We start from the raw sequence: 27,516 nt of genomic DNA, 5'->3' as shown, positions 1-27,516 counted from the left end.
GTTTATCGATTTGCGTATGTTGGACCAGCCTTGCATCCCAGGGATGAAGCCAACTTGATCATGGTGGATAAGCTTTTTGATGTGCTGCTGGATTTGGTGTGCCAGTATTTTATAGAGGATTTTTGCATCGATGTTCATCAGGGATATTGGTCTAAAATTCTCTTTTTTTGTTGTGTCTCTGCCAGGCTTTGGTATCAGGATGATGCTGGCCTCTTGAAATGAGTTAGGGAGGATTCTCTCTTTTTCTATTGATTGGAATAGTTCCAGAAGGAATGGTACCAGCTCCTCTTTGTACCTCTGGTAGAATGTGACTGTGAATCTGTCTGGTCCTGGACTTTTTTTGATTGGTAGGCTATTAATTATTGCCTCCATTTCAGAGCCTGTTATCGGTCTATTCATGGATTCAACTTCTTTCTGGTTTAGTCTTGGGAGGGTGTATGTGTCCAGGAATTTATCCATTTCTTCTAGATTTTTTAGTTTATTTGCATAGAGGTGTTTATAGCATTCTCTGATGGTAGTTTGTATTTCTGTGGGCTTGGTGGTGATATCCCCTTTATCATTTTTTTATTGAGTCTATTTGATTCTTCTCTCTTTTCTTCTTTATTAGTCTTGCTAGCTGTCTATCAATTTTGTTGATCTTTTCAAAAAACCAGCTCCTGGATTCATTGATGTTTTGAAGGGTTTTTTTTTTTCTCTATCTCCTTCAGTTCTGCTCTGATCTTAGTTATTTCTTGCCTTCTGCTAGCTTTTGAATGTGTTTGCTCTTGCTTCTCTAGTTCTTTTAATTGTGATGTTAGGGTGTCAGTTTTAGATCTTTCCTGCTTTCTCTTGTGGGCATTTAGTGCTATAAGTTTCCTTCTACACACTGCTTTAAATGTGTCCCAGAGATTCTGGTATGTTGTGTCTTTGTTCTCATTGGTTTCAAAGAACATCTTTATTTCTGCCTTCATTTCGTTGTGTACCCAGTAGTCATTCAGGAGCAGGTCGTTCAGTTTCCATGTAGTTGAGCGAGTTTCTTAATCCTGAGTTCTAGTTTGATTGCACTGTGGTCTGAGAGACAGTTTGTTATAATTTCTGTTCTTTTACATTTGCTAAAGAGTGCTTTACTTCCAACTATGTGGTCAATTTTGGAATAAGTGTGATGTGGTGCTGAGAAGAATGTATATTCTGTTGATTTCAGGTGGACAGTTCTGTAGATGTCTATTAGTTCTGCTGGTGCAGAGCTGAGTTCAATTCCTGGATATCCTTGTTAACTTTTTGTCTCATTGATCTGTCTAATGTTGACATTGGGGTGTTAAAGTCTCCCGTTATTATTGTGTGGGAGTCTAAGTCTCTTTGTAGGTCTCTAAGGGCTTGCTTTATGAATCTGGGTGCTCCTGTTTTTGGGTGCATATATATCTAGGATACTTAGCTCTTCTTGTTGAATTGATCCCTTTACCATTATTTAATGGCCTTCTTTGTCTCTTTTGATCTTTGTTGGTTTAAAGTCTGTTTTATCAGAGACTAGGATTGCAACTCCTGCTTTTTTCTGTTTTCCATTTGATTGGTAAATCTTCCTCCATCCCTTTATTTTGAGCCTACGTGTGTCTCTGCACGTAAATGGATCTCCTGAATACAGCACAACGATGGGTCTTGACTCTTTATCCAATTTACCAGTCTGTGTCTTTTAATTGGAGCATTTAGCCCATTTCCATTTAAGGTTAATATTGTTATGTGTGAAATTGATCCTGTCATTATGATGTTAGCTGGTTATTTTGCTCATTAGTTGATGCAGTTTCTTCCTAGCATTGATGGTCTTTACAACTTGGCATGTTTTTGCAGTGGCTGGTCCTGGTTGTTCCTTTCCATGTTTATGGCTTCCTTCAGGAGCTCTTGTAAGGCAGGCCTGGTGGTGACAAAATCTTTCAGCATTTGTTTGTCTGTAAAGGATTTTATTTCTCCTTCACTTATGAAGCTTAGTTTGGCTGGATATGAAATTCAGGGTTGATATGAAATTCTTTTCTTTAAGAATGTTGAATATTGGCCCCCACTCTCTTCTGGCTTGTAGAGTTTCTGCTGAGAGATCCGCTGTTAGTCTGATGGGCTTCCCTTTGTGGGTAACCCGACCTTTCTCTCTGGCTGCCCTTAACATTTTTTCCTTCATTTCAACTTTGATGAATCTGAAAATTATGTGTCTTAGAGTTGCTCTTCTTAATGAGTATCTTTGTGGTATTCTCTGTATTTCCTGTATTTGAATGTTGGCCTGCCTTGCTATGTTGGGGAAGTTCTGGATAATATCCTGAAGAGTGTTTTCCAACTTGGTTCCATTCTTCCCATCACTTTCAGGTACACCAATCAGACATAGATTTGGTTTTTTCACATAGTCCCACATTTCTTGGAGGCTTTGTTCATTTCTTTTTACTCTTTTTTTCTCTAAACTTCTCTTCTGGCTTCATTTCATTCATTTGATCTTCAATCCCTGATATCCTTTCTTCCACTTGATCAAATTGGCTACTGAATCTTGTGCATGCATCACGTAGTTCTCGTGCCATGGTTTTCAGCTCCATCAGGTCGTTTAAGGTCTTCTCTACACTGTTTATTCTAGTTAGCCATTTGTCTAATCTTTTTTCAAGGTTTTTAGCTTCTTTGCGATGGGTTCGAACTCCTCCTTTAGCTCGGAGAAGTTTGTTATTACCAATCGCCTGAAGCCATCTTCTCTCAACTCATCAAAGTCATTCTCCATGCAGCTTTGTTCTGTTGCTGGTGAGGAGCTGCATTCCTTTTGAGGAGAAGAAGCACTCTGATTTTTAGAATTTTTGGCTTTTCTGTTCTGGTTTCTCCCCATCTTTGTGATTTTATCTACCATTGGTCTTTGATGATGGTGACACACAGATGGTGTTTTGGTTTGGATGTCCTTTCTGTTTGTTCGTTTTCCTTCTTACAGTCAGGACTGTCAGCTGCAGGTCTGCTGGAGTTTGCTGGAGGTGCACTCCAGTCCCTGTTTGCCTGGGTATCACCAGTGGAGACTGCAGAACAGCAAATATTGCAGTACGGCAAATGTTGCTGCCTGATCCTTCCTCTGGAAGCTTCATCTCAGAGGGCCATGGCTGTATGAGGTGTCAGTCAGCCCCTACTGGGAGGTGTCTCCCAGTTAGGCTACTCGGGCTCAGGGACCCACTAGAGGAGGCAGTCTGTCCGTTCTCAGATCTCAAACTCCATGCTCAGAGAACCACTACTCTCTTCCACGCTGTCAGACAGGGATGTTTAAGTCTGCAGAAGTTTCTTCTGCATTTTATTCAGCTATGCCCTGCCCTCAGAGGTGGAGTTGACAGAGGCAGGCAGGCCTCCTTGAGCTGCGGTGGGCTCCACCCAGTTTGAGCTTCCTGGCAGCTTTGTTTACCTGCTCAAGCCTCAGCAATGGTGGATGCCCCTCCCGTAGCCTCACTGCCACCTTGCAGTTTGATCTCAGACTGCTGTGCTAGCAGTGAGAAAGGCTCCGTGGGCATGGGACCCTCCGAGCCATGCATGGGATATAATCTCCTGGTGTGCCATTTGCTAAGACCATTGGAAAAGTGCAGTATTAGGGTGGGAGTGTCCTGATTTTCCAGGTACCGTCTGTCATGGCTTCCCTTGGCTAGGAAAGGGAATTCCCCAATCCCTTGAGCTTCCTTGGTGAGGCAATGCCCCACCCTGCACCATGGGCTGTCTCCACTGTCTGCCAAGCCCCAGTGAGATGAACCCAGTACCTCAGTTGGAAATGCAGAAATCACCAATCTTCTGTGTCGCTCACGCTGGGAGCTGTAGACTGGAGCTGTTCCTATTCGGCCATCTTGGAACCCAATCCACCTAAGGTCTTGCTCTAAGGTTCTATGCCTGAAAATCTTTGAAAGAGGTGAAGGACCTCTTCAAGGAGAACTACAAACCACTGCTCAATGAAATAAAAGAGGACACAAATAAATGGAAGATCATTCCATGCTTATGGATAGGAAGAATCAGTATTGTGAATATGGCCATACTGTCCAAGGTAATTTATAGATTCAGTGCCATCCCCATCAAGCTACCAATGACTTTCTTCACAGAATTGGAAAAAACTACTTTAAAGTTCATATGGAACCAAAAAAGGGCCCACATTGCCAAGCCAATCCTAAGTCAAAAGAACAAAGCTGGAGGCATCATGCTACCTGACTTCAAACTATACTACAAGGCAACAGCAACCAAAACAACATGGTACTGGTACCAAAACAGAGATATAGACCAATGGAACAGAACAGAGCCCCCAGAAATAATACCACATATCTACAACCATCTGATCTTTGACAAATCTGACAAAAACAAGAAATGGGGAAAGGATTCCCTATTTAATAAATGGTGCTGGGAAAACTGGCTAGCCATATATAGAAAGCTGAAACTGGATCCATTCCTTACACCTTATAAAAGATTAATTCAAGATGGATTAAAAACCTAAATGTTAGATCTAAAACCATAAAAACCCTAGAAGAAAACCTAGGCAATACCATTCAGGCCATAGGCATGGGAAGGACTTCATGACTAAAACACCAAAAACAATGGCAACAAAAGCCAAAATTGACCAATGGGATCTAACTAAATTAAAGAGCTTCTGCACAGCAAAAGAAACTACCATCAGAGTGAACAGACAACCTATAGACTGGGAGAAAATTTTTACAATCTACCCATCTGACAAAGGGCTAATATCCAGAATCTACAAAGAACTTAAATAAATTTACAAGAAAAAATCAACCAACCCCATCAAAAAATGGGCAAAGGATATGAACAGACACTTCTCAAAAGAAAACATTTATGCAGCCAACAGACACATGAAAAAATGCTCATCATCACTGGCAATCAGAGAAATGCAAATCTAAACCACAATGAGATACCATCTCACACCAGTTAGAATGACAATCATTAAAAAGTCAGGAAAAAACAGGTGCTGGAGAGGATGTGGAGAAATAGGAACACTTTTACACTGTTGGTGGGACTGTAAACTAGTTCAACCATTGTGGAAGACAGTGTGGCGATTCCTCAAGGGACTAGAACTAGAATTTGACCCAGCCATCCCATTACTGGGTATATACCCAAAGGATTATAAATCATGCTGCTATAAAGACACATGCACACATATATTTATTGTGGCACTATTCACAATAGCAAAGACTCGTGAACCATCCCAAATGTCTATCAATGATAGACTGGATTAAGAATATATGGCACATATGCACCATGGAATACTATGCAGCCATAGAAAAGGATGAGTTCATGTCCTTTGTAGGGACACGGATGAAGCTGGAAACCATCATTCTGAGCAAACTATTGCAAGGACAGAAAACCAAATACCGCATGTTCTCACTCATAGATTGGAATTGAACAATGAGAACATTTGGACACAGGGAGGGGAACACCACACACCGGGGCCTGTCGTGGGGTGGGGGGACGGGGGAGGGATAGCATTAGGAGATATACCTAATGTAAATGACGAGTTAACGGGTGCAGCACACCGACATGGCACATGTATACATATGTAACAAACCTGTACGTTGTGCACTTAAAGTATAATAATAATTAAAAAAACGTAAAAGGAAAAAAAAAAGTAGACACATACTATAATCACCTTGAAAAAAAAAGAAAGTCTTTGAAAGAGATAAAAAAATTCCATATACTCCACTTCCTACAATTCTGGCAGTTTCCAAATACTTTTACTTATATGGAAATGCTATCATATCCAAGAGTGCCTTTAGAGCTAAGCTAACAGTAGGCTAGTGATCTTTAGCACATTGCTTTTTCTGTTGTGTTATTCAGGGGGCTTTCTCACATTTATGTTTCCATTTTTCACATTTCACAACTTTCTTTGGAGCACAGATATTTCAGGAAGATTTTAGAGCCTTTGAATAGCATTATGGACTTTTTTGCATTAATTTTTACTTTTACAAAATTGTGCTAAATATTATTTCTGTTAATTAGTGAGTTTTGTGGGGGCCCCTTAAATTGGAACCCCAGGCTATGCCTCATTTGCTTCACTCTGGTCCTGGCCCTGAGAGAGGAACACAAAAGGGATGGTTAGAAAAACAAGAACAAATGAGCCTCCCAGAATTTTCTCAAACTACAGGCCAGTTAATTAAGGAAAGTAGATATTACATAGCTAGGTACAATGAACATGCAGTCAGTGGATTGTCTCAGTAATTTATGGAGATAACCACCAACAAAAAGTGTATGTGGGTGGGGACAAAAGAGAGACAACAAAGTACTGCAGGCAGAAAGCTTCCTTTTGCTGATTTTGCCTCACAGAATTGAGAGTTTGTTCTTACACACAAGTTTAATGCCACCTTCCTCTGTCTGCCATGGACCAACAAGCGATATATGCTGAGTTAAACTTACCCACAGACTCAGGCCCAGAAAGTTCTTCACCTTCATCTCTTCCTCGGGGTAAGTGGCTTTAATTTTCCTTTCGGCATTTGTATATCTTCCAGAATTAGATCTTCCTGTTACATTTATGGCTTTAAATCATTGCTTTAAAGATGAGCAGTAGTTTTATATTAATGTTTAACGGGTGTTGCATGGCTTGCCTGTAGATAATCACAACTTTGGGAAAAAAATTTTAAACCTCATACATTTATTTTTTTCAATCAAGTTAGCATGAAAAGCAAACATCACTTGTCTTACTGAGCCTTGGTTAAAAGACTCTGAACACTTTAGGCTACCCTGGGCACACTGCCTATTGGTTACCCCTGCTCTACAGGGGAAAGAAAGAAAGAAAAGAAAGAAAAAAAGAAAGAAAGGAAGAAAGAAAGAAAGAAAGAAAGAAAGGAAGAAAGAAAGAAAGAAAGAAAGAAAGAGAAAGAAAAGAAGAAAGAAAGAGAGAGAGAAAGAAAGGAAAGAAAGAAAAAGAAAGAAAGAAAGAAAAAGAGAAGGAGGAAGGAAGGAAGGAAGGATGGAAGGAAGGAAGGAAGGAAGGAAAAATATTTTACATGTATGAACTAAGGAATATTTAAGACACATTGCAAACTTGCTGTAATAACAACCTACGTTATTCCAAATTCCTCTACAAAATATCAATACTATGATTAAGTCCCAGTGCATTTTCATCCATAATATTCCTTTCAGAATACAACGTGTAGGCCAGTTGCAGTGGCTCATGCCTGTAATCCCAGCACTTTGGTAGGCTAAGGTGATTTGCTTGAGTACAGGAGTTTAAGGCCAGCCTGGGCAATGTGGCAAAACCTTATCTCTACAAACAATACAAAAAAATAGCCAAGTGTGGTGGCACGTGCCTGTGGTCCTAGCTACTCGGGAGGCTGAGGTGAGAGGATTGCTTGAGCCCAAGAGATCAAGGCTGCAGTGAGCTGTAATTGTGCCACTGTACTCCAGCCTGGGTGACACAGCAAGACTATCTCAAAAAATATATATATATATATACTTTTTATACATATATTTTATATATTTTATATATATATAAAGTGTAGGCTTAATGAGTAACATACTTCACTCTCTCAAGAGAGGGGAACACTTTCTGGAAAAAAAATCATATTCAAGATCAAAGATTTGAATATCATTACTACCTGACAGTTTCTAGTTTGAAAAGTATCACAGCTTAGAATGAGACAAGCCACAAAATACTCGAGCATATCAGTAACGAACCTACTTACCATTTGTTGAAACTGGCACTTTCCTGTGTCTCTGAAGAGTTAGGATTCTGAGTGAAAGAAGCGGGGAACACCAATGTGAGGTAACACATGATGGATAGCATGGCCTGTGGATGGATGGGAAGAAACTAGAAACTGAGGCAGAAAATCAGCATGAAATTATTATGACACATTATTATTTTCTGATATCTAACTGAATTTACTATCATTGATAATATTACAATTGTTTACCAATCTGATATTCATTCCATATCATGCCAAGCATTTGACTTGTGCTGTTTTAAGACTGTTTAAGTTTTAAACTATTGAATTCTCAAAGTTTTAAGTCAAGAAGAAAGTCTTAGAGCCGTCAATTAAGTTTCACTATAATTTTCACATAAGAGTAGAGGAAATCAGAGGGTTCTAATAACTATAGGGAGGATTTGGTTGAGTAAGATTTTTTTTTAAAGAAAAGAGTAAGTCTTTCTTTTCCTCTATTCATATCTAGCAAAAGGTGGAAAGTGGGCTTTGTCAGAAAACGAATATAGAGATAGTGAGACTCTTCCCAAATGTTGCTATGATCCCAAACCAATGGATGCAGCAATTTTTTCTACTTGGATTATAATAATTATCCTATAAAATGTCATTCTGAGAGTAAACCTGAAGAAAAAACAAGAGTAGAATAAAGCCAGAGCAAAATATGTGACTATAGAACACTGGTCTGATATTAAATGATTGTAAAACCACTATTGGTCTCTGGCTAAACTGCTGAGGCTGTGGTCACTCTGTAGCATGGTGATTGTGTCTAAGGCAGTCAACAAAACCAGAAGGAGAGATGTGAGTGATAACCGATCTTGCTTATGGCCAAATGGCCAAGGGTTTGGTCTGTTAGAAAAGTGGATAAGGTGTTGCAAAAATGCCCCTAGAGTTTATTCATTCATTAAAAAATAAGCTCCTACTCTGCACCAGGCATGCTGTGAATACAGCAGTGAACAAAACAGAGAAAATTATTTTCCTTCATAGAGTTTATAGTAAAATAGAGGCACACTTGTGGAAGACAGTATGGCGATTCCTCAAGGATCTAGAGCTAGAAATACCATTTGACCCAGTGATCCCATTACTGGGTATATACTCAAAGGATAATAAATCATGCTGCTATAAAGACACATGCACACGTATGTTTATTGCGGCAGCATTCACAATAGCAAATACTTGGAACCAACCCAAATGTCCATCATTGATAGACTGGATTAAGAAAATGTGGCACATATACACCATGGAACACTGTGCAGCCATAAAAAAGGATGATTTCATGCCCTTTGTAGGGACATGGATGAAGCTGGAAACCATCATTCTGAGCAAACTATCACAAGGACAGAAAACCAAACACCGCATATTCTCACTCATAGGTTGCAATTGAACAATGAGAACACATGGACACAGGGCAGGGAACATCACACACCAGGGCCTGTTGTGGGGTGGGGGTAGGGAGAAGGGATAGCATTAGGAGAAATACCTAATGTAAATGACGAGTTAACGGGTGCAACAAACCAACATGGCACATGCATACATATGTAACAAACCTGCACATTGTGCACATGTACCCTAGAACTTAAAGTATAATAAAAAATAAAAATTAAAAAAATGGAGGCACACCATCAATAAAATAAACAAATAACTAAGTCAGTATAAAAGATGAGACGGTGTTAATGTTATTGAGAAAGATTTGAATATAGGATTTAACTTTCGGGGAGGGTAGCATATCAAACAGAATACTCAAGGAAGGCCTCCCTGAGAAGATGACATTGAGTCAAAACCTGACAGAAGTGAGGGACAAAGACATAAGCCCCTGAGAGAGGAGCCTTCTAGGAAGGTGACCAACAAGTGCAAACACATCAAAATGAAAACACGCCTGTGATATTGTAGGAGGCATCTGCGTGGAGAGTGTGCGTATGGAGGCCAGATGGGGTGAGGGCAAAATGTAAAACCACTATTGGACTCTGGCTAAACTGTTGAGGCTGTGGTCACTCTGTAGCGTGGTGATTGTGTCTAAGGCAGTCAACAAAACCAGAAAGAGAGATGTGAGTGATAACATACAACAGAAGTGGGGGCCAGCTTAAGTAGGGACATATGAGCCATTCTACAGACTGATTTGCCTGATGAAAAAGCCATTGGAAGGTTTAGAACAATGAAATGAGATGATTTCACATACTTTTTAACCTCAAATGGAGAACAGCCATAGGTAGGTATTTCCAGACAGCTAACATCCGCCGGACCCCTGTAGTGATTCATTGTAACTTCATTAATTCTAATGTCACGTGGTGCCACAGAAACACAGTACAGGAGTACATTCCTCCCAGACACAGTACACTCCACTCAACTCCTTACATTTTAGCATGAATGAATAACGATTTTTAAAAGTCACCAAGTTGCCTTTTACCTATAGTTTAAAAAAAAAAACTTTTAGAAAAAAAGAACTGCTGTTCATTGAACAGTTACCATGTGCCAGACACTGTGTCCAGCATTTAGAAAAATTGTTTCATATAATCCTCTCCAAAATATTATGACATAGATAATATTCCACATTTCACAGATGAGGAAATCTGTGGGTTATGAAGGTTGAACGTATTTTCCAAAATAACATGTTCACATTCAGATTTGCTAGATCGGAAAGACTGTTCTTAATCAATGTTAGCCTTTAGTAATGAAAATTACTAAATTCATGTTAGTAATAGAATTAGGCTGGGCGCGGTGGCTCACGCATGTAATCCCAGCACTTTGGGAGGCCGAGGCGGGTGGATCACCTGAGGTTGGGAGTTCGAGACCAGCCTGACCAACATGGAGAAACCCGTCTCTACTAAAAAAAAAAAAAATACAAAATTAGCCGGGCGTGGTGGCGCATGCCTGTAATCCCAGCTACTCGGGAGGTTGAGGCAAGAGAATTGCTTGAACCTGGGAGGCGGAGGTTGCGGTGAGCTGAGATTGCACCATGAGCCTGGGCAACAAGAGTGAAACTCCGTCTCAAAAATAAATAAATAAATAAATAAATAAATAGAATTAAGTTAACACTTAAAATAGTGACTATACAGAGCTTTCTCCACTAGACAAACAAACTTAGAGTTTCAAGGAAGAAAAGGGTGGGGAAGAGAAGAGACAGGTGAAATAACATACATATATAAAACTGGAAGGAAAGCCATCCCAGTGCTGTCTTGGGCTTATTGACTGCATGTAGACATTCTTGTATCACACCAGCTCTCATTAGAAGTTCTAGGCCAATATTACCAAGCTTGGTTTCCTCACATTCAGATATATCCCTGGGGCCTTGGAGTCTCCTCTAGGTATCTACTCCTCCCTGCCCCCCTCCACTGATACAGCATGTCCTAAATAGTACCAGACGATAATCCATATGTTACAACCCTGACTCCAGTGTATTATGGTTCCTCCCATAATCTTTGATCACCTCTAACGCTACTAAATTCTATCTCCTCAGGGCCGTTTTAGAGAGAGCTGATTCACTTATATCAGTGTGAGCATCCTAATGTGAGAGATTATCAGGTCTGCAAACTGGACTGCACAACTTAATCCTCAAGGATACTGTACCATTAAAAGTAGAAATGGCTTCATGGCCGTTCTGAAACATATAAAGAGACTAAAGGATAATATTATAGTATATCTGATGCTAAATTTTTTAACATGTAACTCATAGCAAGTAATCACTTACATGGAATAATATTAGAAAAAATAAAAAGGAATAGACAATACAAATAAATCAATAGCTTCAGATCAATTAGAAAGCCTTTATTCATAAAAGCTCCTAGCTCTAATAATAGAATTTATAAAGTAATTTATAATTATAATATATCTAATATGTTAAAAACCAAATGAGAGCAGAGGGAGACTTACAGTTAAATCAGAGATAGGGGAGCTATTTAGGCACAACTTCTAGCAGTGTAACTGAGCAATATACTACCAGAATAATTCCTTATCAGAGTTGATTTAATTTTGGAAGCTATATCCCAGTGTTTCTCCAAAATATTTTTATAAATCTTTTTTTCTATTAATTCATGTTTTCAAAGATACAGAGCAAAATACATTGATAAAGTTGCGATTAATTTATAACATTTCATCAATATAATCATAACTTTTGAAGAACATGGGAGATTCATTATATAGTAATTGATATGATTACAGAGAAAAGCAGAGATATCTGACACTTGGTTTAGACTATGCGATGTTGTAGTCATAAGCGCATGTTATGTTATACTAGTGATAATATTGAAAAAGGTATGCAGTCACAAAACCTTATCCCTTGATGGCTTGGGATCCCAAGTTGGCTTTGACCCAACTTGGAGATGATTGTTCTAGACAACAGCAAAGCAGAGGATTCCATGTCCAAGAACAGAATTTCTGTATACCACCAGCACCTAACATGGTACTTGGCACAAAATAGAGCCTCAAAAAATATCTTGACTAAATGAAGGTCTTCCTTCTTGGACAAAATGCTTTGACTTACTTCATACATTAAGACATGCACTTAATTTTTGTATAGCACTTGGCAATTTTCAAAACATCTTTCTACCTATCTCATTTGGTTCTTACACCAATCCTTTGTATACACACATGCATAAGCGTTCGTATTTTATCAGTGAGCAAACTCTGTTGGATCTGAGAACCCATCTTGCAGGACTCTACTTTTAGAATGATGGATAGAGGTTGTTCCCTGCCCCCATCCCCCAAGCTGAATCTAATTGTCCCTATGTTATCCCAAGTACATTTTTGTGCCAGATGTACTCCACTGAGTTAACCAAGGTTTTTTGTTTCGTTTGTTTGTTTGTTTGTTTTTGTGTTTTTCTTTTTAACTTTTCAGATGTCTGTCAGGGTTCACCTTGGCATCAATTTGCCCTGAAACTTAGCTGTGCTGGGATTATTCTCCTTGTCTTGGTTGTTACTGGGTTGAGTGTTTCAGGTAAGTGGGGCACCATCATTTGTTTCATAATACTTACTCTACTTCCATTATGTATCTTAGAGCATCTCAACATAATTTGGCTACCCCAATCTTAGTGTAAAATCAATGAATAAAAAGTCATGAAACAATGCTTCTAACAGTCAGTCCATATCCACTTTGGATACCAGCCTTTCATATTTGTCTTCCTAATTGCCCTGAGAGTCATCACGGGGTATTATATATGTGGCCCAAGAACTTTTGAAAAAGATCACAGTTGATGATAACAAAGAAAAGAAAAATTTCCAGTTATTTATGGTTTATAATGTACTTACTAAAATTCCAGATTGCAGTAGACAATCTCTCCCTTGGAACAGGCACAATTAGACTCATTTTGAAGATGATAAAGTTCAGGTGAGACTGTAGGCAATTTAAGAGCTTAAGTAATCCCCTTAGATTGACTTACCTAGTAGACACAGGCAACCTAATGCCTGTGTGAGTCCACCTGTTTTGTTTTTCCTTATTTGTTTCTGTATGCTTCCTGTAGGTGAGATCTTTTTTTTTTTACCACTTCGCTAATACTTTTTTCTGTCCATATTCAAGCGTGTTGAGATTATCTAGTTTCCTAAAGTAACAAATATAATATATCCACTCCACCACACATTTCAGCATTTAATACTCTTGTTTTTCCTTATGTACTAGTGACATCCTTAATACAGAAATCATCAATAGAAAAATGCAGTGTGGACATTCAACAGAGCAGGAATAAAACAACAGGTAATTGTGTGGCTTGAATTTCCTAAGAATAACTGTTAATATTTGGTAGATTTCATGTGTTACCTTAGGCACAATTCATAACAATCCATATGTTAAGATATTCTTATCATTCTGCTTTTCTGGATTAGAAAATTGAGACATAAAAAGATTCAACAACTTGCTGAGGGTCACATAAGCACCAAGTGATGAGGCTGGGAATTATACGTAAGTGGTCTGACTTATGAGCCTAAGGTTTTAACCAGCAAGGCATGCTGCCTCATGAGGAGCCTCTGCTAGGATACTCCACTGTTGATAGGAAATATGTGAAATATCTGATTATTTTAGTGAGCTGTTAAGTTTGGTCTGAAGTTAATTGACAGAACTTAAACATAGAATGAATTCTTTACTATTTATTGTATTTCCTCACCACGCAGCCACATTAGTCTTGTTCCAGTGTGCGTTAATAAAAAAAAGGTGACTATTGTTGAGTGACTATAGTGGAATATGATCTGTGTGCACATTCTCACAGAATGGAAGTTTTAAGAAAACCTGAAAGTCCTTCTGGAAAATTCTATCCAATAGATCACATTAAGTAGGTAAATACATCATTTAGCAATTGGAAATTTTCTTATAATTTTTTCTCCATGGTATTTCTCATTAATTTAGTGAAAATAATTATTTGCTATGCATTTTGTGCATCATTTAATGTCAGCACTTTTTACATGAGTTTTATATTGTTGCCTGTGCAGTGATACAGGCACTGGTGATGAATTTAAGGAAACTGAGAAATAGTGGGAAATATTTCATCTGACTGGCTGGACTTAAGTTATTCTGTCTCTCACTGTCTTAAAATGTAAGATGTGGCAGTTTAAATTATTCTGATGGTGTTTTCCTATTTTAATATTTTATGATTCCATTTATGCTCAAGATAACTGGTCACTAATTCCCAATTCTTGGTACCAGAATGAACAGTAGGTCTCAAAAATCTCAACTTTATAACAGATTCATTGTTCTCACAGTGATAATCAAAAACTTTGAGCATTTATAATGACCTGTGTGTGTGTGGTTGTGGTGTGTCAGGGATAGGTTAGAAATATAACATTTATTTCTTATTTCTGTTTTTTACTTTAGAGAGACCAGGTCTCTTAAACTGCCCAATATATTGGCAGCAACTCCGAGAGAAATGCTTGTTATTTTCTCACACTGTCAACCCTTGGAATAACAGTCTAGCTGATTGTTCCACCAAAGAATCCAGCCTGCTGCTTATTCGAGATAAGGATGAATTGGTAAATCATTAAATAAAATACCTTAATAAAACTTAACACTTTCTTTAAACCATATTAATATGTCTGTGCATTAGCCCAGGGGTTTTATGCAATGGAAGTGATGACTTTGACGTCACAATTTGAATGACTAAGTGGATATGTAAACAAATAATTAAATATAAGGTGATGAATACAATAATAGAAATAAAAACATAGATAGAAATATCACAAAGAAGGAAGAATTAATGCTGACGACGAGTTAGGAAAGACTTCAGAGATGAGGTGATGCTTGAACTAGGTTTTAGGGGATCAAACCAGGAATAGATAAGCAGATTCAATATTCTTCTGTTCCATTTATAGACACACACACAGAACCTGATACGTGACAAAGCAATTCTGTTTTGGATTGGATTAAATTTTTCATTATCAGAAAAGAACTGGAAGTGGATAAACGGCTCTTTTTTAAATTCTAATGAGTGAGTATTAGATGAGCTAACTTTAATATTCAATTTATATCAGGTTTACACTGCAAGGTAGTAACACTGAAGATTGAGTTTTGTAGTTTTAATTTGGTTTAAAAACTCTCAAGAAGTTCTGAATAGGATAAGAACATGGATGATTTCAAAGTTGGTTGGAAAGTTCTATATATGAAAAGATATCAGCTCTTTATGAGAAAATATATTTTTATATGCCATGGAGTTTTAGGGGACAGGAAATAGACTAACTGATTTGGAACGGGCACATTAAATTAAAAATAGTGATTATCTGGAGACCACTGGCACACAGAATGTCTTACGTTGTATTTTTCAAACTGTGGGAAAATATACATTAGTAGGTAAAGAGACCAATTTAGTGGGTCACAGCTGGCATTAAAAGAAAAGAGAAAATAGTAAATATCAGAGTGTGGAACCCAGACACCCACGTTGTGACAAAAATTGCAGTGTATTTGAACCACTGGTGTGAAAGACAGAGGTACTTGAGATGATGTGATGAAAACATGTCTAACCCACAAAAGAGCTATTTGCTATTTTCTCTTCAGTGTGACATGCTTTTTTGTCTTGTGTAAGATGGTCAAAATTACCATCAACGTACTATGAGGGTTGATGCGACACAGGCAAATTTCATGTTTTAGCAGAATTCGTGGATAATTTTGCAGAAAAAGGCAGGGTGTTTTCTTCCCTCACAAGCAAAAATGTATAGGTCTTCAACCACATTTCTGTAAAGAACTTTTAATGAGTTTTTCAAAAGAGATAATATAAAGTTATATTTAATGAGTCTGTAAATGATTTAGTCAAATTGGCAGAATTTACATTTAAAATGTATTTTCCGTCACTCAAAAAACAAGAGGTTAAAATCTAAAACATAGGAGAATGTTTAAGTTTGTCTACATTATACTAAGATAATTTATTAAGTATGGAAAGTATTAAACACTGAAAGAAATGTTGGCTCAATCAGCAAAGTTTTGACATTATATGAGCCACATTCTAAAATATTTTATCAAGTGTAAGATTTTAAAATAAAGATGATTTAAAATAAGTGTTCTGGACTAGAATAAATTTATGAAAAGCCAAACATACACATTATATTTAAAAACATCTCTCTTGATTTTTATATTGCTTTCTGGGGGTTATTTTCAATATTTTATTTACAAATAAATGAAAGTAGGTTTGCTATTTATTTTTATCTTTCCACACATGGTATTGGTGAATTAGCATTTATTAAGTATAGTTTGTGTGTGTGTTTCTTAATGGGGTCATAATGCAAAATGTTTATTTTATTGTGGTTCACAGTAAAAAATAAAATTTGAAAACATTGAAATGTGAACATAAATATGTGTAAAGTGGATGGAGTAAATTCAGTTGAACTTTTCATTTTATTCTGAGGAGAAAGATGATGCTTTAAGATAATAGTGATCAGGTAAACCTGGAAGGTATCACGTTATAGTAGAAAAAGCACCAGTTAGACTCTGCTTTTATTTGCAAGGCAAGGAAAGAAAGGAAAGAATCATAATTTTTTTACAGGATTATTTTGGGGGCTACAGGAGACAATGTTCAAGAGCTAGCCAGATGTCTCATCAAGGAAGGCCTGTAAAACCACTGAGGGCCTTTTGGAAAAGGAATTGTTGACTTGGCCAGATTGGCATTTAAAAAAATTACCCTGATAATTGAAGAAACAATTAAAAGGGTGGAAGAGATAAAATATAGGGAACTTTTGCAATAGCCCAGTTGAAAGAAGTTCTTGGTTTGACTAGAAGGTTGGGCAGTAGGAAGAAATCAGACAAGCAGCCCCAAGAGGCTACATGAGAAAATGGAACAAAGGACTAAAGAAAAGCTGTGATGGAGCCCAGCACGCTGCCACCACCTCATCCGTTTGAGACAAATAGGAGAGTCTTGAACTCACACCATCCTTGCAACTCAACCCCAATACAGCCTGTCCCTTTGTTTGAATTATATCATCACCTCCTACCTGCAGTGAGCCACGGGACTCATGCCTGTTTGAAACTAATATTATGTTGCTGCAGATACCTGTTCACCTCTGTTTGGAATGAGAATGAAAGGAACCTCTGACTACGTAACCATGAACTGAGCCACTTTTTCTCACTGCTTCCAAATTCTATAGACCCTGAATATCCATCATGCCTCTAGATATTTATCATATTTACTCGCACATATTTTTGAAGTATTGCCACATTTTCATATTTCATCTCCATGCCTCCCCTAAATATTAGGTGGCTATAGCCTAAATATTTAATAAAACTGTGGCTCAGTAAAGTTAGGAAACATTTTTAATGTGACCTGTTAGTAGAACAATAAGAAGACTGAATCCCCAGTTTCCAAAGTTTCTTTCTTTTTTAAATGTAATTGTGAAGTTTCTTGTTAGAGGGATTCTTTTCCAATGAAGATGAACTTGGAAGTTCCAGAGGTTTACATTAGCTCTATCTTAAAAGTTCATACCATTATATTTGTGACCGTGTGCCTTCTTTAATAGTTTATCATTCTACTGCTTCCTGAGAGTCCTAGGAAATAATGGCTAAGTGAGAATAGCTCTGAGAAAATCATAAATGCTAAGACAGACTTTTCTTTTGCTCCACAGCTTAGAAATTAGAGGTGATGCTAAAGAAAACAGCTGTATTTCCATCTCACAGACATCTGTGTATTCTGAGCACTGTAGTACAGAAATCAGATGGATCTGCCAAAAAGAACTAACAACTGTGAGAAATAAAGTGTATCCTGACTCTTGACTATGAATCCCATCTCAATTTATTTGCTTCCCATTACTGATCTCTGTACTTGTAGCTGCACATACTATTGGTACTACCTAATAGTGCCACATTCAGTGGCACAAAGTGAACAATTCTGAGACTTGTACAACTGTTATGAATCTTACAGAAGTTCATGTTTATCATATTCATTCTATTAAATGAGGAAACAGAGACATAGAGAAAAACGTGCATCGTTTTAAAGAAACAGTGATATTCTATGGTGAAGGAGTGAAGGATGTCCCCGAATATGCCAGATTGGTATATGATTGTTTTGTGTTTAAAACAGTGGAGAAATTGTAGATTCAGAAAGGGAGAGCTGACCTGTCTCTTCCCGCATGCGGCAAGCCGTAAAGATTCCTCTGGGAGGGCTATCCGAGTCATACAAGGGCAAGAAAATAGCTCTTATCGCCAGAGACCTGGAATTGGATGCTGCAATTAACCTGAATAAAGATACTTAATAAACACCTATCTTTCACCTATTTTACAGCCCCCCGCAACCAATATATCTCCTAGTGACTCCTCTAGAAAATTTATTGCCCCTAGCCAGCTTTTCTTCATCCTGTCATTTCTTTTCAAATTTATCATTCTTGGTCTAAAAAGCATAAAAGCATCTTGCTTAGGCCACTTCTATGGATTTCACTCTCTTGCGAGTTCCTCATGTACATGCAAAACGAATAAAATGTGTATACTTTTATTTTGTTCATCTGCCCGGTGCCAGTTTAGTTTCTAGATCCAATAGAAGAGCCTGCTACGAGCTAACAAGGGGCTTTGGAGGTGATCTGTGGCTCCCCTTCAATGGAAAGAACCCCAGACCTGCTGAAGAGAATTAGATTCTAATCCTGACGTGTATATGTGGACTTCATTGATCCCTTCCATGTAATGGCTCATCTCCAGGAAAATTTTAGTAAATAATTGCTAAATCCCTGTGCATCCATCATAGTCTATCATTTTTTAAACCAGTACACAATTGAGTTGTGGCAGAACATTGATTAAAGTTCATTCTTTTAACTCTGACACCAGAATCCCATAATTAAAGGAGTTTGGGAAGGGACCTTAACTCTTCTTGCCATTCCATCATTCTTCCCATTTTAATTTTAATATTACATCATTTTCTTCCATATTGTCTTCTACCCACGGCTCACACACACAAGCTATAGAAAATATGTAATTAAATCTTTAGTTATTCTGATGGAAAATAAGTTATACCTTTTAACTGTGAAGTTAAAGTTAAAAAACAGAAGTATTTATTATCATAAATCTCTTGAATGTCCACCTTTCTTAAAAATATGCCAAATTATGCATGGAAATCAAATAAATGAAAATGGTGAATGTACCTGATAAGAAGACTTATCATAATAAAATTCTGAAAAATAGACATCTGCTTACCCTAATAATTCATCACCAAATTGAATTATATAAATTCAAGTGCATATGACATGGCTAAAATAATGGCTCAATTCCTATATCCCATACATGAGGAGTTATAATACTTGTTAAAACAACAACTTTTGAAGAGATCAAAAATCAAAGCAAAATTCATTTTGTGCCAATTACTTAGAAAATAGATTACTTAGGGAAACATTTTAGGCAAATCTGTCATTACAAAATAATATACAACCAAAGTGAGGTTTGGAAGTATTTGATACTTTTGGGGAAGGACACGTAATGACATCAGTAGAGTAGAAATCTGATGAAAATTGTCCCATGATGGAAAACGCACATTCCCACCTTTTTGGAATGATGTCGATAGCAATCTTCTAAAGTGATTCAGGATAAGGCTATATCCACCCAGTTAGTCCAGAATTCACTCCAAACATTGACCTTTTCCTCCTTCTGTACTTGTTAGATCTGAAATCAAGCAGCCTTAAAGCACACATCCGAAAGAAAATTTTGCAGAAAACTTAACCCTGAGAAGTTAGGTTATCTGTCACCGTAATGTGCTATTGCAAAATCAGATAATTAAATAAATTTACTATGTATTGGATATTATAATTCTGAGGTTATCCCTGAATCTCAAACCATGAAGGCACATTTCCATGAGGAAGGCATGTCTAACCATATTTCAGGCAGGTTAAAAAATATTAGGTTTGAGGGGAAATTTTTGGTTATAGTATTTGAGTCAATGTTTATGACATAAACTGCAACTCCAAGGCATGGTGAAAATATGATCCTTAGTAAGGCATTAAAGATCTACTGTCTACCTACTATCAAAAAGAGAAGAGATAGCAAGTGTTGGTGAGGGTGTGGAGAAAAGAAAAATCTTATATGCTGTTGGTGGAGACAAAAATTGGTATGGCCATTATGGAAAAAAATAAGGTTTCTCAAAAACTAAAAATAGAACATCATACAATCCAGCAGTGCCACTTCTGGGTACATATCCAAGGGAAATTAAATCAACACCTCATAGAAATATCTGCACCCCATGTTTATTACAGCACTATTCACAATAGCCAAGATATGGTATCATTCTGGGTGTCCATCAGTAGATGAATGAACAAAGAAAAGGTGGTACGCATTATATATATATATATATAAAAATACAGTGTATGTATATAACATAATGAAATAATTTGCAGCTACAAAAAAAGAACAAAATTCTGGCACTTACAGCAACATGAATAACTTAGAGGGCATTATGCTAAGTGAAATGAGCCAGATGCACAAATACTATATGATTTCACTTATATGTGGAATCTAAAAAAGTCCAACTCATAGAAGCAGAGCGTAGAAGAGGGGCTGCTAGGGGCTGGACGGTTGGGGAAATGGGGCATGTTAGTCAAAAGGTATGAAATTTCGGTCCTAAGATGAATAAATTCTGGAGATCTAATGTACAATGTGTTGAGTGTAGTTAATAATACTGTACTGTGTACTTGAAATTTGGTAAAAGAGCAGATTTTAAGAACATATCTCCTCACACACACACATACACACACAAATGATATGGGTGGTGATGCATGTGTTGATAGTGCTAATCATCACATAATGTATATGTACATTAAATCATCACATTGTACACCTTAAATATATACAATTTTTGTCAATTAAGTCTTTTAAAGTTAAAAAGAAAAAAGATCTGCCATCTATGTTTCTGACGTTGCCTTCCACTATGTGCCTCTGTGAAGCCCTTGCTCCAGGCACACGGACCATTGTCCAAACAACACTGAACTCCTTCGCCCTTTGCCTAGAAAAATCCTAGCAGTTGTCGAAGGCTCGAATTAAACGTTAATTCCTTTGATGAAATTTACCCCAATCTTTTTGCTCTTCATAATTTGTCATCTATTTCTTCCCACTTTTCCAAAATCTGATTGAATTCTTTGCTGTGTTACAATTAGTTGCTTTTATGTTTATAAAGCTAGTTCCACTTTTCTCATGGCTGGAGTTGGACAATCACCAAGACAGAATAATTAAAGGGAAAAAAAAGATCATCTCTGACTTCATTTTAATATAGTGGCTTAGAAATTACTTTTGGCAGAGTAATCTGTTTATATTATGGTAGAAAGATCTCAAGGCAGGGCCAATGAGATTCCTTCTGTGTGTTTTCTGTGCTACATGCTTGGATTTGAAGTCTATCTCTGCTTTACCTCCCTGCCCCACCCATTCCACAGACTTCTTCAATACACATGGCATGGGTTAAAAAGTAGGCATAGTAGAAAAACATTTCTGGTAGGAAAATTAAAAATTTAAATATTCTTAATGCATCCATCTAGTTTTTTTTGTTTGTTTGTTTAACCAGTCTTTCCAATCCACTTATGTTTAGGCAGCCACCAATCATTTCTTCCCTTCATAATGCAGAAATGGATAAGAAAAAGTAACTTTTGCCTTCTATATCAAGCAGCTTGGAAAAGGGAAAATTCAAAAAAACAAAAATTAAAAAAATTCTAAAAGTAATTTTGGATTTTAAACACCTATAGAGTCATGAAGCAACTAACTTATCTTGGTCTGGTGGAGATAGACTTTAATCTACTCCTTGGCGGCAATTCAAGTTTACTTCTACAACTGTTTGTGACGAGCTTCACCTGCTACCTTAGAGGCTTATTGGTTCATTTTGTTTTGTTTTTGTTTTTGCCTTTGATGTGCTCTTGTTTCCTCTCAACTGAGCAAAACAGAACAAATAAAAAACAGTTCTGTACCAATCAGAACAAGTTTATCAACTTTTCCCCTTCAGAACATCTTACTTCCTACACAATAAATAAAACTGAATAAGTATTTATTTATTTTCTTATTTTGTTATTGTTGCTACTAGTACTACTATTATTAGGCCCTCTCCATGGGAATATGAGCCCAGGAGGGCAAGGACCTTCTTAGTATTGTGAATCAACAAACGGTTCTGTTACATAGTAGATGCTCAAAAATATTTCTTATGAACAAATAAATTATTATATAATCAATTTTCTGTAATACCTGGGCTCAGAAGGTGGTTTTTCCAAAAGTACTATTTTTCAAATAATAAAGCAAGCACACAGAATAATTTTTCAACATTTACAAGGTAACCCACTAATAGGGCTGGAACCCAAGTCTGATTTCCCAGGTCTGGGAAGCCAACTGCACTCTGCATCTCAATACAATCTACCAGGGCCCTTTCAAAATAAACATGGGGACACTGTAAAACTAGAGTTTACTTTTGATTTGTCCTTTGCACTTCATGAAAAATTTTCAGTATTCTACTTTAGGAAGCAAGTAACTGCTACACAAGTAAACATTTCCAGGCAAAAATAGTCGAACAGGCATAATCACTAAACGTAATTCCAATTTTGACTGAAATTGAACCCCAGATAGCTTGTTTTGCTCACAGGTTTATGTTCAGATATTTTTATTCATCAGTAGTGATTTTCAGGCTTAAGACACAACCAGTAATGTCCAATTATTACTACTTTATTTCAATTTTTTTTTTTTTTGGTGTTAAAATGAAGAGTACAGGATGACTTAAATTGTTGGTTAACTTATAGGTTAAGTGATTTTGCCTAAATGGCAATGGAGGACTGGATTCCTGTACAGAATGCAAGCACCTCAATAACAATTATTTTTGCCTGATTCTTCACTGTTGTATCCCAAGGACACAGAGAAATGCCTACCACATGGTAGGCACTCAGTGGCTATTGGATAAATGATGGTGTAAAAAAAAGTATAAATTTTCCAAGACAATTTAAACTCTCTAGGAAACTGTAGCCAGTTAATAGAACCATTTTTCAGGAGACATTATAAGGAGTGAGAATGCCTTTGTTCACGTTGTTCGGATTAAACACCCTTATTTTCTACTTTGCCTGTTGAAAACTATGAATATTTTTAAGACTCAAATTATGTTTGTCTCCTATGAGGTTGCACTGCAGTAAATCTATTTTCTATGAAATCTTATTGCAATTTCAATCTATGTCATACACTTTGTATTACACATATTTTCTTTTTTCTTTTTTGAGACGGAGTCTCTCTGTCACCCAGGATGGAGTACAGTGGCACCATCTTGGCTCACTGCAATCTCTGCCTCCTGGGTTCATGCAATTCTCCTGCCTCGGCCTCCCGAGTAGCTGGGGTTATAGGCGTGCATCACCACGCCTGGGTAACTTTTCTGTGTTTCTAGTGGAGATGGGATTTCACCATGTTGGCCAGGCTGGTCTCAACTCCTGACCTCAGGTGATCCGCCTGCCTCGGCCTCCCAAAGTGCTGGGATTACAGGCATGAGCCACCGAGCCTGGCCTGTGTTACATATATTTTCAATTTTCTGTCTCAATTTTGTTATTATGCTAAGAAAAATGTAGGTCTTTAGGGCCGTTTTAGTTTTTTTTTTACATTTATTTGAAAATTTTCACATTACTTAGCACTTGCTTAGCGCATAATTGAGCTGCTTCTGGTTTCTCAATATTCTTTCCTAAATTAGGATTCACTGCAGTTATCAGCTAAACACGGACAAAAACAACCCAAAGGAATACTTTCTAAGAAAAAAAAAATCTTTTAACCAATCAAATCAGAACAAACGAATTACTCGAAATCACTTCAAATATAATTAATGGAATTATATAATGCTAAAATAGGGTTCTAATAGAATAAATACATATAATTATAATTGTAGTTTGCTGCCTATGTCAGTTAGGATTTTCTTCATTACAAATTACTCCAAAGTTTAGTGGCTTAAAACAAAAGGCTTTAGTTTTGCTCTGGAGATTACAAGTTAGCTGGAACTTTCTATTGATCTGGTCTTTGCTCATCTGATTTGTTCTGGGCTTACTCATGCGTCTATGGGCAGCTGACTGGCCAGCTGAGGGCTGGCTGGTCTACGATGACCTCAGTTACATCTGGGACAGTTAGTTCACTGTCCACTTGGCTGCTAGATCCATGTGTTTCTAATTCTCCATCAGGTTATCCCAGGCTGTTCACATGGTGGCTGGGCAGAGTTCCAAAAGGTAGAAGGGCCTTCACTTGCAACTAAACACTATCACCCCCCACATCCTATTAGACAAATAAGTCAAAAGGCCAGCTCAGATTCAAGGGGTGGGATAAATAGACTTCTCATCCTGATGAGAGGAGGTGTGAAGTCACATTACACAGGGTGTAGGTGCAAGGGAGGTGTAGAGAAGCAGAACTCATGCTAATTTTTAACTCAAATGACATATAACCTTTAAAATTATTTCTTTTTATACCAGACTTCACAAAGTATCTGTGGAGAAGTTTCTGATATTAATTGGGGTGTTGGTACTAAATAGACTTGAAGGTATTTTCCAACATTAGGATTCAACAATTCTGTGATTTCACCCACAAAAACTAGAAAGGATGAAGGAGGGAAATTTCAATCAATAAAATACATGGCTGAAATTCTGTGAATCAGGAGATTTTCCAGAAAATGTTGTTTGAAGTTGGACTAGAGTTAATCCTTCCAGCTGCTTTTGTTACAAGATAAGTTGTTGAATCATGTAATGTGACAATGGCTGTGCAAACAGCAACTAAAATTTTGGATAGGATGTAAACAGCCAACCACAACACGGACAAACTACCAGCACAATTGTTTTAGTCCTTGGAATAGACCACAAAGCCAGGGACCCAGAACTAAACCCAGACCATTAAAACATCCCAATGTATTGCTGGGTCTGTTTCAAAGAGCTGGATGGCTTTTTCTTTTAGCTTAGTCATGGTTATTTACTTGACTGTATTTATGAGGTGTAGAAAGAACCATTTTGCTATAGCATAAGCACTCGCTCGGGAATTCCTTAAAAGGAAATCAAGGATAATACCAAACTTGGCTGATGGATTTTAAATGGTTTGTTGAGTCTTTAAAGCAGAAGTGATGTTCATATAAGAAACAGTATCCTAGAAGAGCACAGCCCCGTTGGTAATTTAAGTAGCCTTCATTTTAACAGGAGTGAGTCAATCATTGGTACCTTAAGTTGGTCAGATTTTCTAAGTAGAGCGAAATAATTTCTGCAAAGCAGGCTGGAGTGTTTCTGAAAAAACAGAAGACAGACTACTATAGTAATGATAGTGTTGAAATTAGTACATGTGTCTGATGAGCTATGTCTAGCTGATAAGGATATAATGACCTCAATGGAAGCATTTCATTGAGTAGGGTTAAGATCCACTTTTTTACAAGATTAAAGGTTGGCGTTAATAATGTAAAGGTAATTTAAGTACCAGATAAGACCTCTAAAAGAGAATTGACTTTCTGAAATATTTAAGTAATGTTTGTCAACTTTTTTCAATATTATTTTCTAAAGAGCCTTTTTAGACATTTTGTTTCTAATTGCCATACCCAAGAAATTTTAATACCATATAGATGCATACCTGTTCATGTACCACGCGTAGAACCATGATTATACATAAAAACCATAAGACATTTTTAATTCATAAGAACAGATTTTTGCGTCCGTGGGGGTGATACCACTCCTGCTGAGAATGCATGTTTTAAAGAGACAGCTGTTAAATCCATGACAGCAGGGTTGGATGGAGGATGACAGAGCCAATAATCAGTTAATTGAAAGTGGTAGAAATGGTCTGAAGAAAATGCACAAGAGAATTTTGTTTCTCTTTGAGCAACTGAAGACCATAGGTGCCAACAGTAGAAAGATGGAGAGGAAGCATTTTGAGAAATTGGTCTCTTGTCAATATGATATGCTACAGTACAGTAGTAGGCAAGGTTAAAGAAGAGCAAACAGAAAGGAATAGGATGAAGAAGAATCACAAAATTGATTTTGTTTGTTCGTGCTGGGTGGCAGTTTTCTACTCCCTAGAGCTTTCTGATTTTAGAAGACAGTTAAGTATCCTCAGTTGAAAGTCTCCCAATTCAACGGACACTCAGCAATTAAAAGAAGATGATATGCAGTGGTCAAAAGGAAATGATGTCTGTCTTTTTAAGAAACATGAATCCAAGGATCAACTTCTTGGAATTTTACTGCCATGCTGGTTGTTACCGCACCTGCTAAGTTCCTTTCTGTAGAAGGGTAAGGGTGGATTTTTTTAAATGGGGTTTCTTTCAGAAGACTACACTTCCATGTTCAAGGTCATGAGTAGTTATTTTAGAAATGATTTTTGTACCTGTTTAATGATAAGACTGATGATATCTAGTCATATCCATTTACCATAGGGAAGTATCCTAAATTCATGAAGTGGCCTGGAATTAAGCCCTAAGAAAGAATCTATGTATGTCATCAAGGCTTATGGCAATATCTTAGGCCTTGGAAGTTATAAAGTCTGAGGGCATTGCCAATTTTTGGTTTTGAATTCCATTTGTTATCTCTATTTTTTACTAAAGATTGCAAATAGGAGCAATGAAGTTTTTGAGTAGAAAGTAAAGCCTTACCAAGGTATTTAATAACATTCTCAGTGAAAGGTAGTCCTCAAAATAAGCAATGACCAAGCATACTACAACGTGCCTATTATTTGTATAAATGTTGATCTTTGTTTCTTTTTACCTGGGAGGCTCAGATGAGGACAATGAACTCAGTTATATGAACTGATATAAATTCCAGTAGAGTTTCATGTTCCAAGATTGAATTTGAATCTGTAATCATATAGCCTGTTTGATAATTTCAAGTTTTTGTTTTTAAATGCAAACCATTATAAAACAAAATTAAATCAGAATTACTCAAGGAAATCTACGTTAAGCCTATGTAAAGCCCAGAAAATATTTTCATACAGATTAAATCATTGAGAGGTTTTTTTTTTTCTTTAGTAGAGGAAGGAGTCCTGGAGTCAGCATGTTACAGTGGTGGATACTGATAGGTGAAGACGAGAGAAATAGTATGGGAACTTTAACTGCAAGTTTATTAATTTATTTCATAAGGTATAAGAAGAGTGCCCCGACCAGGCACAGTGGCTCACGCCTGTAATCCTAGCACTTTGGGAGGCCAAGGCGGGTGGATCATCTGAGGTCAGGAGTTCAAGACCAGCCTGGCCAACATGGCGAAAACCCCATCTCTACTAAAAACACACACACACACACACACACAAAATTAGCCGGGCATGGTGGCAGGTGCCTGTAATCCCAGCTACTGGGGAGGCTGAGGGAGGAGAATCACTTGAACCCGGGAGGCGGAGGTTGCAGTGAGCCGAGATTGCACCATTGCATTCCAGCCTGGGTGACAGGAGTGACTCCGTCTCAAAAAAAAAAAGAATGCCACTAATTGACAAGAGTTTATAAATCTAGGCTCTAAAAAGCAAAATATTTTTGTAAACAATTATACCAGTCTATGC

At 37.3% G+C, this 27,516-nt stretch overlaps 2 protein-coding genes across 11 annotated transcripts in view; one reads left to right on the top strand and one right to left on the bottom strand.

Moving 5' to 3' along the window:
• Nucleotides 1–27,516, bottom strand: part of CLEC2D (C-type lectin domain family 2 member D) — a 123,641-nt gene that overhangs the window by 44,278 nt on the left and 51,847 nt on the right. For 4 of the 10 annotated variants that reach the window (XM_063786319.1, XM_063786321.1, XM_063786322.1 and 1 more), the window contains 2 exons: nt 7,641–7,744; nt 6,373–6,576 (listed from right to left, as the gene is read on the bottom strand). In XM_063786319.1, coding sequence (XP_063642389.1) covers nt 6,531–6,576; nt 7,641–7,744 — 150 coding nt within the window. In that variant the 3' untranslated portion in view covers nt 6,373–6,530. Of the gene's footprint in view, nt 1–6,372; nt 6,577–7,640; nt 7,745–22,736; nt 25,272–27,516 lie in introns of those variants that run through there. The other 6 variants (XM_063786324.1, XM_063786325.1, XM_063786323.1 and 3 more) reach the window with 3 other exon arrangements.
• Nucleotides 6,258–17,827, top strand: KLRB1 (killer cell lectin like receptor B1). Its single transcript, XM_001141049.5, has 6 exons — nt 6,258–6,420; nt 12,484–12,582; nt 13,261–13,335; nt 14,446–14,600; nt 14,940–15,055; nt 17,673–17,827. Exons 1-6 carry the CDS (start codon nt 6,336–6,338, stop codon nt 17,818–17,820), a joined length of 678 nt encoding a protein of 225 aa, XP_001141049.4. The 5' UTR covers nt 6,258–6,335; the 3' UTR covers nt 17,821–17,827.

The sequence above is a fragment of the Pan troglodytes genome, chromosome 10, assembly GCF_028858775.2.
Source record: "Pan troglodytes isolate AG18354 chromosome 10, NHGRI_mPanTro3-v2.0_pri, whole genome shotgun sequence".
NCBI classification, from domain to species: Eukaryota; Metazoa; Chordata; class Mammalia; order Primates; family Hominidae; genus Pan; species Pan troglodytes.
This window is presented reverse-complemented; position numbering and strand designations above follow the sequence as displayed.

Excerpts from the sequence above, each read along its gene's own strand:
- KLRB1 (XM_001141049.5), top strand. The coding sequence starts at position 6,336 with ATGGACCAACAAGCGATATATGCTGAGTTAAACTTACCCACAGACTCA. Across the intron at positions 13,336-14,445 it reads GAGCAGGAATAAAACAACAG|AGAGACCAGGTCTCTTAAAC; the intron begins GTAATTGTGTGG and ends TTTTTACTTTAG. Across the intron at positions 14,601-14,939 it reads TTCGAGATAAGGATGAATTG|ACACACACACAGAACCTGAT; the intron begins GTAAATCATTAA and ends TTCCATTTATAG.